We start from the raw sequence: 10881 nt of genomic DNA on the forward strand, positions 1-10881 counted from the left end.
GTAAGTAGTAGAGTAGAGAGAGAGAGAGAGAGAGCCAGCAGTAGAAATACAAAACGCGCTTTTTACACTATATAATATAGTAATAGTAATCATTTTCAAAAAAGGCAATTTAGAAAGAATATTTTGATAATATAATTCAAGTCTTTAAAATTAATTCGCTTTCGATTATAAAAGTTTTGCGAATTTATTAACCTTAATGTATAAACTTACATTTAATAGACTATTATGTACATTTAAGATGTAAAAGACCAACTCTATCATCGCATAATCAATCCTTCAATGGCGAACATATAAAGTAAAAAAAAAATTTGTCTCATTTTTCACATAACTGTAATTTACATTACGAATAATGAAATATTCATAACATGGTTTGAGCTATTTATATACTCGATAGGATTTAGAATATTACGTTATGAATTCTTTCGCTGCAAAATATATGTGCATACAGTGAGTGATATTCTCGATTCCTTCCTAGTGCTAAATGTGCGATAAAGACTGGATTTATTGTCGGTATTTCACATTAATTTAAAAATATAAAATGCATGATAGTAGTAGAGTGAAGTATCTCACATTATTATTTGTTAATGAATAATAAAAATGAAAAACATATGTATACACATGTATATGTCTTGTTTTTTTTTTTTTTTTTTTGCTATTATCCATCGACAATTCATCCAAATGTGTGTGCGCGTGTGCATGGGTGCGTGCATGCATGCACATAGGTATACATAATCCAACCGCAACAAATAGATTGATCTTTTGTATGACCAATTGCATGTCAAATCTTATTGTGCAATTTTTATGAAAAATGTCTTGCCATTTTACGGCAAGTTATTAATGGCCAACTTGAAATTTACAAGTATTTAAAAAATTAAATTAAAATTGAATTTCTCTTCATTTCAGTATTGTCTTATTATCACTTTGTATATGTCATTATATGTAAATTGCTATAATTTTCCGCAATTTAAACAGACATTCAATTATGCAATGTTTATTTAACTCTTATATTAATATTGGTATAAAAGTTGACAGATTGGACTATTTCACACAGAGGATGTATACTAATAGATAAACAGTGCAATAGGATCATTGTGAGGAAACACGAATAGATTGTAAATATGCTCAAAATCATGATATTAGATGCATTCCGGATATATCATTTTATCGACCTTGTTCTTCATTGAATATTAAAGAAAGATAAAATGAAATATTATGCCCATCATGCATGAAACGGGATGCACCCATTATGACCGATTTGTCATTCGTTGAAATGTTTTGTGCAGAATATTATATTTTGTAGATATAATCTACAAGTTAGTCTCATATTACATGTAATAACTGTCTCAGAGTTGGATAAAAAAATCACCGGATAAAGTATTACGAATATTGTAATACTTGTGTGCCGTGTGAGATACTTCTCCATGTGTGTATGTGTATCGGCAAGAGCGTAAGACGCTCAAGAATTAAAATCATGTTACGTTTATATCGCGATTAATACAATAATATATAATAGTAAGGATATATATATATACACACATACACACACACACACACATATATGTATATATATATATATGTATATATATGTGTGTGTGTGTGTGTATATAAAAGGCATATAATGCATATATTGTTGTAAAATGGTTTCTACCATCTATCTACCATAGAGGAAGACAATATACACGATTAAAAATTATCCATAAAAGATCGTGTCGTAAAGTGTATGGAAATGCCAACATAATTTAGCAATTTTATCAAGCGATGATTCATAATTTTGCGCAAAGTTCGTAATTCCTAGCACTTATTAAAATATGTGCACATTCCTTGTTGCATATACATATGTGCATAATAATTGCAGTTGTATTGATTCATTGTCTAAACGTTATTAATTATAAATATAATAAAATCATCGATGTTGTAATTCAATATTCGGTATCTGAAAACCCAAGTGCACAATTATATATAATTGAGAGTAAAGAGAATAAGGAAAATAAAATGTTTCCCTAAGAAAAGCCAGATATGCAGGTATGTATAATGGTATCAATTTATAATAGATAAAATTTACGTTTGCTGAATTTTTATTGCACTGTATATTATCGCATAAACAAACTTAGTATAATATATGTACATTATACACGCGCGCGCGTGTGTGTGTGTGTGTGTGTGTGTGTGTGTGTGTGTATGTGTGTGTGTATGTGTGTGTGTAAATATTATTGCATTTTATTATCGCATAATATAATGAAATTTTAAAAAAAGTATATACATATCGTAGGTGTATTCATAAATTTGGTTATAGCGTTATATATTTATGGGAATAAGTAAAATCAATCATTATTAGTAACAAGATATACAAAATCTTATGTCTATTCTACAATAATCGTAAGTATGATTGTAAGTGGTTGTAGAAGAACTGACCAATCAAGTCGAATATGAGGAGAATATTCGACTGCAATTAATCAATTCTTACAATTATAATCACAGCTACGTTTACGGCTAGTATGGAACAGGCATTAAGCCTGTTCTACAATAGTACAATAGTCGTAAACATAATTGCAAGTGGTTAAAGTTGTAAGAATTAACTAATCACAGTCAAATATGAAAAGAATATGTGACTGATTGGTCAATTTTTACAATTACAATTACTTATAACAATGCTTACGCAATTATAAAATAGGCATTAAAAACCTCAATAATAAACACTTAAGCCGGCGGGACATGGTTGTTTCCTTGCTGGATTACATTCTTGACATCATTGGCTGCAATGCATTGTCAACATCGTAGCCAATACGATAGTAAGATTCTGATCCAGGTAGCAATCCATTGTAGAAAAAATCGGTTAGAATCATGAAAAATTGTGAGAGATACAGATATTCTTAAGAATCCGAATCGATATACAACTAATAACCTAATTCGTCAGATGACTATATTTACTATAATCATTTTCTGAATATTCCGTCTAGTCGGAATATTCTGTATAATCGGAATATTCCGTATAATCTGAATCTTCATCGTGCCAAGATTCCAAATCATCCACGAGATACATAGTAGACACACTGCTAAGATCAGACAAATCAACATTAACTATATGCAATAGCGGAGGTAGTCTTTCTAAACCAAAGAGATCGAAAATTGCTGTTCCCCCAATTATCATCTTCAACATTACATTATTAGTTCGATTGCTACAAGCGTCTTTAGCAACCTCGAGGGTGGAATCCTTGATATATCTACATCCGGAAAGATCTAACAATTTTAACTGGGGCGAGGACTTTATGAGCATTGTTATACCCCGATCGCTAAATGGACATCTTCGACACTCCAATTCTTTCAAGCCACACATGTTTTTTAAACCTTCGTCAGTAACTTGATGTATATAACTGACGACCAATTTTTCTAGCCTTATTAACGTAGCGATAGCCGCTAATCCGGCATCGCTCACATTACAGCAACCTATTGGATATGTAAGATATAATTGAAAAGTGATGAATATAAAAAAATACACACACACACACACACACACACACACACACACACACACACACATTATATGATTGCAATTTACCTGTAATATCTATGTTGGTAAGCTGTTGACAATGTTGTACTAAATCAGTAAGGAAATCATCCGATACTTTAGGATTATATGTGATTTTTAAATCATGCAGATTGACAAGGTGGACTAAATATAACATGTCCGCTGTTTGTGCGGAGGGAAAGTTCCCATTAAGCTCCAATATTCTAAGATTTTTACAATGTTGACTGATGATTTCCAACGTGTGTTTAGCTATGCCGACACATTCGTTTATTACAAGATGTGTCAAATTTTCAAGTTTCTTCAGAGCCTGCATGTGACGATATCAATTGAATGCTGATTCAATACTATAACCGTTCACTGCTCGCTTACAGAACTAGTCAGCTCATATATCAAGGCATATGTTTGTCATGTTTGGTCCGCACGCATGCATGCACGCGTGTGAACAATTGCAGTACTGAATTAACTGTAACACATGCAGGGAATGGAAGTAACTCGTTACTTATAACGAAGTTACAGTTACAAGTTACTTTTTTTGATAGCTGACTGATAACTACATTACTATTTTTTTTTATAATTGTAATGGTAACGAATTTTATAGTTATTTTTTGTATTTTGAACCTAATATATTTGACGACATAATTTTATTCAATCTTTAGATATAGTGTTTATTGTTTTTTAAAAAAGAGAAAGATTTTTTCATCCGAATGATTGATTTTTGCATAATATGCGTTAGATTAAATCTGTATATATATATCAAATATTGCAAATTGTGCGCCATTTAAATTTTCTATCTTAAAACGCAATCCTAATTAAAAATGAAATAGTAATGACAGATTAATTTTACAAGTAATTTAATAATATATTTAAGTTGAAAAACATCTTAAAGTATGAAAAATTTATTGTGAAAAATATCAGCCAAATAGCGTTTCAAGATTGAAAATTTAATTGGTGTATAGATTGTAGAATTCCAAATACATATTGTATATTCATTCAATTAAGACTTGACTCAAGTGACGATAAATGACTTGCTATGTAAAGTTTCACTTTTATTCCTTAAAAAACATAATGATTTTGTAATCCTAGGTATTTCAGAATTACGAAATTGTTTAAAAAAACAACAACAAAAATAAAGTTAATGTCATTGTTGTATATTGCTTTTATCAACATTTGAATAAAAAATATTAGTATACAAGTATTTTTTAAACTGGTTGTATTTTAGTACTTATTTTTAGATTGATGGATTGATTTAAAAAAAAGTAACGAATAGTTACGTTTTAAGTAATAGTAACTGTAACAAGCTACTTTTAAAAATCAGTAACTAGTAACTTGTTACTTTTGAAAAGTAACTTTCCATTCTCTGAACTTTCACATGTATCTTATTGTGATTAATTAGCGAAAAAGAATTGATTTACCATTGAAAGATGATTGTCCTGAAGATAGTCGCAGCGGTCTAATATAATTGTATGCATAGTTTGCTCTGGCAAACATAATAAGGATTTACCCAAAATATTATTTCTGGTTATCACAAGACACTCCAAGTTTTGATTTAACTTGAAGAGATATTTTAATTCATTATCACAACTGTAGGTGGATGGTCCTAAACAAAATTTGATTATGTTTCTACAGTTATTTGCTAATGTACGTATACCTGATGCACAAACTGTTAAAGCGGTAATATTGATACACGTAAGATTAGGACAAAATTTTCCAATAATAGTTAATGTGCTTTGACTTAAATAATGAAGTGGCTCATCTAGATCTATTCGCGTTAAGAATCTGCCACATTTCAGCAATATTTTACGAAGTAAAGCTGTATGAATCATATGGGTGTGCGAGAAACCCCATGTAGAAGGTGAGAGATCCAATGTTTTTATCATATGCCATGAATCTTGGCTTAAATCTCTCCAGCGTTTGCAAACTGTAAATATAATGGTGAAACAATATACAAAAGGTCCATCTCCTAGTATAGAGAAGTAAACCAATACAATCTGTCTCACAGAAATATAAAATCTTTAAAATGCTTATGCTTAAACTCACCTATCTCTATACGAACTCTGTCTACTATTGGCAAAAATAGGAAGATATGTCTTAAGCAATCGTCATTCAGCATATGGATGGATACATTTTCAGTATCATTTTGCAGATACTTGTGAACGTATTGTTCCTTTCTTTCAGAAATTTTGTTCAACTCTTTTCCTACATTATACAATCTCTGTTCCATACTGTCAGGTTGATGCCAAGAATCTGCAGCCATCACTCTTAAATCTCTATTATGCAATCTTATTCGTTTCCTACTCCCATCTTGCATCGCTCTACAAACAATTGGTTACAAACCACCATTGTTTGTCAGTAATTTGCTAGTACAGCCTCCTTGAAACTTACGTTATTGCATCTGCCACTTTGGTAAATGTGACGAACGCATAGTTGCTTTTCCCATGGTTTCTACGTAAATAGCAACTCTCAACATTTCCATACATAGAAAAGTAGTCACGTAAATCCTTGAAAGTTGTCTAAAATAAAATTCGTCAGACAAATCAAACAAATACAGTACAATTGTATTAGCAGATTGTTAAAATGTTAAGATGCTTACTGCATTAATTGTAATCATCTACAATATGCTCTTTGTTTCCTGTTATTTTTTACAACTTTTTATTTCTTGCTTTTTTGCCTCTTACCTACTTTTTATGCTTTCTGTCACCCAAAATGGCAACACAAACTTGAAAGAGACAAGACATATCATGAATGTGAAAAATAACATGATTATTGATAAAACGGTCGTGAAGAAGGAAAAAAATACGAGGTAAGAAGAAGAAACAGGAAACAATGAACAAATTTAGTTTAAAAATTGAAAGAAACAAACCCTTTCAGCCAAATTACTGATAAATAATTTTCGTATCGGTACGCCGTCTATCATTTCCGAACTTAAGCAATCTAGAGCGAAAGGACAGACACGTGAAACTTGTTGGCGAATTTTCGTTGACGATTCAACGCTAATATAATGCACGTAACATAAATGCAAACGTAAAAATTTAGGACGCTTACCGTCCGATACAACTAAACCTATGTAACGAAGCATTTCAGCATAATCCAATTCTAAAGTATCGTTCATCATTGATTCAATTTTTATTTCCGACACAAACACCGTCTTCGTCTCTTTATTTATATTATCCTTGATATCCATCATCCATGAAGTAAGAGAGAAGAGAAGGGAAGGAAGCGAATGGCCACAGCATAGACTTTTGTATAACGCATAATGCATAGTGCATAAGAGAATCAACCAATCGAAATTTTTCTTTTCCAATGGAATGGGAGGAAAGGAAAGATTATTTCTGATTATTGATTCGCTTATGCATTATAAGTCATGCAAAAGCCTGTCTGTGCTGCGGCCTGACTTTGTGAAATGGAAGTAGAAATAATCAGGCGCCATTTTCAAAAAAATAGGAGTAAATATTAAGATTTCAACCTATCAAGAGCCGTATATTCCGGTGCCGTGTTACCTGATATTGAAATCTTAAGGTTTTCTAACGTACTAAGGTTTTCAACGTACACAAATGACACAGTGTAAAGCGAAGAGCACAGACTCTTGCATAACGCATAACACATAATGCATAAGAAATTTAACCAATCTGAGTACTTTATTTCATGGAAAGGAAAGAAATTTGATTGATACATTTTGTTATTATATGTTATGTGTTATGTGTTGCACATGTGTGTGCAAAGCGTTTGTGTTCCCCTCTTAACACTGTGTCTTACACAAAGTGTTCCAAACATGACAAAGTGTTACACTACTCGACATAATGAAAAGCTAAATAGGAACGTGTAAAATATGTCAATGTTATCAACTTTTCAAAAAGTTATTTTTATTGTACTTATTTTCCAATAAAACCTTCAAAAATTCTGAAAAAATCAATTCTGAAAAAATATAATTTAAGTCTAAATAAAAATCATATATCTATTATTGATACGCTAAATATAATTATAAGAATAGAATGGAAGACTACAATGCATTCTGCTGTTACATTATGAAACTAAACTGCGTCCCAACAAGTACTTTTACAGTGGAATACAGTGGCCTAGTTTCCACCGAGGGTTTAAATCGAATCAGAATGTAAAAATCAACCAACTACAAAGTATTCCCCTATTACAGTTACAACGACAGGGGAATACTCGACTATAGTTGATTGGCTTCCCTCGATGGAAACTAGGCTAATGTAACATCTCTGTGTCTTAGCAGAAAGAAACCTGAGAGAAGACATGACGGCCCAAAACCTGTAACATCGCAAATTGCTGCCGCGCATATTCCCCTCTGACAAAGGGGATGTAAACATCATCTACACAGCAACGTCCACTTTTCTTAAGGTGAAATCACACAGTGCGGAATAGAACTGCGGAATAGAGAATGCGTCATTGAAACAACTATTTCAGCGCTATTCCACATTTGATGTTGCGGAATAGCGAGTGCGTCATTGTCTTGTAATAAACCGTCGTATTTTGAGAGGTTAAAATGATTTGATGTTGATATGATAGAATTGCGTAATGTCGAGACGAATGAAACAAAATGAAACAAAATCTGAGTGCATATAAATATAGATACCAACATAAAACAAACAATGATATGTTAGTGCGATTTTAGTGTGTCCTTTTCCGCACTTTTCCATCACGTCAGTTTTGTGTGCTATGTTCGATGCAAAAAAATGATAGTAAATGCGTTAAAGCAGTTCAAAAAATTATGAGATTATAAATATTAATTGTAAAACATTAAATACTATACATTAACTATAATAACATTAAATACAATAGTGATAATTGTTTTGAAAAATTATATTTCATTTTAATAAACGAATTATTAACATGAAGTTAGTAGTTTTTAAATTATATTTACTCTGGATATATTTTTGACGCATCATATGCATACAAAACTTGCGTGATGGAAAAGTGCGGAATAGCACAGAATAATGCTGATTGATTGCTTCTATGACGCATTCTCTATTCCGCAGTCGTTTTCCACACCGTGTGATTCTTAGGATACATATTATATATAGTCCATTTTTCAAGGCTGGAAATGATAAATCGATACTTGATTCATATAAAATGCTCTTTCTCACTCCAATGCCCTCATTAGAGTGAGTAGGAACTATGTTGGAGCATGCGACGCGAACAAACTTTATAGTACAATCATATGAATCAAATATCGATTTATCATCTCCAGCCTTGAAAAATGTATCCTAAGAAAAATGGACGTTGCTATGTAATTTATATCCACTTTGTCAGAAGGCAGTAGTGCGCGGTTACAAGTTTTGGACCGTTATATCCTCTCTCAGATTTATCTCTGGTCCTAGGTCCATAAACTTCTATTATAAGGTGCTCCGCACAATAAAAGGAACAGAAAACAGAGAATAAGAATTTCAACCTATCAGAAACTGTGTATTCCACAATACATAATTTCTGATAGGTTGAAATTATTCTCTGTTCTCTGTTCCCTATTCCTTTTATGTGAATCTCCTTATCCTCTGTCCCATGTTCCGAAAAGTCCGCTGAATGCAGCTATTAGAGGATCTCTACTCTTTCGCTAAAGAAGACAAATTTCTCAGACTATAGCGTACGTCAAGCGAGCATTATGGTAATTCTTATTTTATTTTGTAAATGCGATATTATTATTATAAATATGAAGAATCAATGTTTTTTTCTTTCATAAATTTCGAAAAATTGTTTATTTATAATACGGGCTTCATATTCGATTTTGATGAAGGTAATTATATAGTTTAGCACAATCTATTTCAATAAGATTAAGCTTATTCGATACATTTTTGCATGAAATGAAAGAATCTGGCAAAAAAACGTTGTGATCTGCCCCGTGATCTGAGATATTAAAAGTTAAAGTTGATAATTTTTGAGGTTAGGAAATCTGTCACAGAGACAATATGATGACAATAATTCTTCAGAAGAACTACGCCCCGAACAAAAAAAATAACATATCCTACCCGCTTGAGGTAATCGCCTCCAGTTTTCCAATATGGATTCAATTCTCTGTTACTTTGTCTAACCGTCTAGAAGTTGCAGCCTAGACAGTAAAAGCTCTAAAAAGATTGTTCTCACATTTCCGTCACCATTGTCTTCATGGGTTAGAAATATTCCAAGCGGACACTGCCTGTTTTAAGCATACAATTTTTTTACATTAGCATTTGAATTTGTGTTTGTGAAGCAGAGAATTTGTGTAATTAAAGCAGAACGTATATATAGCGCTATATTGAGTCGAAATGGCAAAAAGCCTCTTAACCTCTAAAGTCTGTAACTTTAACGCTTAATAATTCGATTCACGAGGTCACCGTCGTGTTTTTTTTTTGTCAGATTTTTTCGTTTGAATGAAAACGCGTCGAATGAGTAGATTTTTATTGAGATTTTAGGTGGGGGGAGGGGAGGCTATTCTAAATAATTACCTTTTTTTAGTTGTGTTCGGCGATACAAATCTGAGGCGTCGGAATGCTCTTTTTCGACAGTGCATGTGATATATGCTATAAGAGCAGCTTTTCTACAAGAATGTACTTTTTTTTTTCAACAGGAGAAAATTGACAAACTCAAATACAGTAATGAAGATATTGACTCATTTGTCCATAGAAAATCAAGCAAAAAGTTTAAATCTAAAAAGAAAAAAGATAAAAAAGGAAATAAAAAACATAAGAAAAAGAGGAAGTATTCATCTTCAAGCAGTGTGAATATTAAAGATTTTATAATTTTTAGTTATTAACAAACTTGTAATGTAGAAGATGTAATTATATAACATAAATTTTTTTTTTTTAGAAAAGCGATGATAGCGCAAAATTCGAATGGGTAGAGAGAAAGGCTGAAGATCAAGTTGTTGATTGTAGAGTACAAGAAAATCAGATTAAAAGGGAGGAATGGATGAATGTGGAAAGTTTTATTCCATATTTATCGAAGCCTAATGTGAAATTACAAGAATTAAAAGAAAAAGACAAAGAGATTTTTTTAAATAAACCGGGACAAAGTAACAGAGAATTAAATCCATATTGGAAAGCTGGAGGCGATGGATTACCTCAAAATAATCCAGATAGATCTAATAATCCAAAGATTTTGGATGTAAATTGGCTAAAAAAGAGTCTTCGGCGTGTCGAGGAACAAGCTTTACGTGACAATAAATGTTTAGAGGAAGTAGCTGCCGAACGTTGGGGTGTAAGTTAATTAAAAAAACAATTCGTTTATATATATATATATATATATATATATATATATATATATATAATAATAATATTAATTAATTAATAATAATAAATTAAAACTTTAAACTTTACGTTACCGTAACTAACTAACTAACAAACAATAGTAGTTAGTAGAACGGA

General features: G+C 31.6%; 2 protein-coding genes across 2 annotated transcripts in view; one reads left to right on the top strand and one right to left on the bottom strand.

Annotated features, from left to right (window-relative positions):
- Positions 1–2953: 2953 nt before the first annotated feature.
- Positions 2954–6638, bottom strand: LOC105625004 (F-box/LRR-repeat protein 7-like). The gene is made up of 7 exons (XM_012206345.1): positions 6569–6638; positions 6387–6457; positions 5909–6036; positions 5564–5838; positions 4939–5444; positions 3557–3833; positions 2954–3444 (listed from the first exon to the last, which is right to left on the bottom strand). Exons 1-7 carry the CDS (start codon positions 6636–6638, stop codon positions 2954–2956), a joined length of 1818 nt encoding a protein of 605 aa, XP_012061735.1.
- A 3145-nt stretch (positions 6639–9783) lies between these two features.
- LOC105625015 (CWF19-like protein 2) overlaps positions 9784–10881 on the top strand; it is a 4281-nt gene continuing 3183 nt past the window's right edge. Inside the window, exons 1-3 of the mRNA XM_012206356.1 lie at positions 9784–9810; positions 10086–10235; positions 10325–10714. Of these exons, the coding sequence (XP_012061746.1) occupies positions 9784–9810; positions 10086–10235; positions 10325–10714 (567 nt within the window). The remainder of the gene's footprint in view (positions 9811–10085; positions 10236–10324; positions 10715–10881) is intronic.

The sequence above is a fragment of the Atta cephalotes genome (assembly GCF_000143395.1).
Source record: "Atta cephalotes unplaced genomic scaffold scaffold00104, whole genome shotgun sequence".
Lineage (NCBI taxonomy): Eukaryota > Metazoa > Arthropoda > Insecta > Hymenoptera > Formicidae > Atta > Atta cephalotes.

Coding starts and splice junctions, on each gene's coding strand:
- LOC105625004 (XM_012206345.1), bottom strand. CDS start 6,638: ATGATGAACGATACTTTAGAATTGGATTATGCTGAAATGCTTCGTTAC. Junction 6,458..6,568: donor AGGTTTAGTTGTATCGGACG/GTAAGCGTCCTA, acceptor CTTTCGCTCTAG/ATTGCTTAAGTTCGGAAATG. Junction 3,834..4,938: donor AGGACAATCATCTTTCAATG/GTAAATCAATTC, acceptor CGTCACATGCAG/GCTCTGAAGAAACTTGAAAA.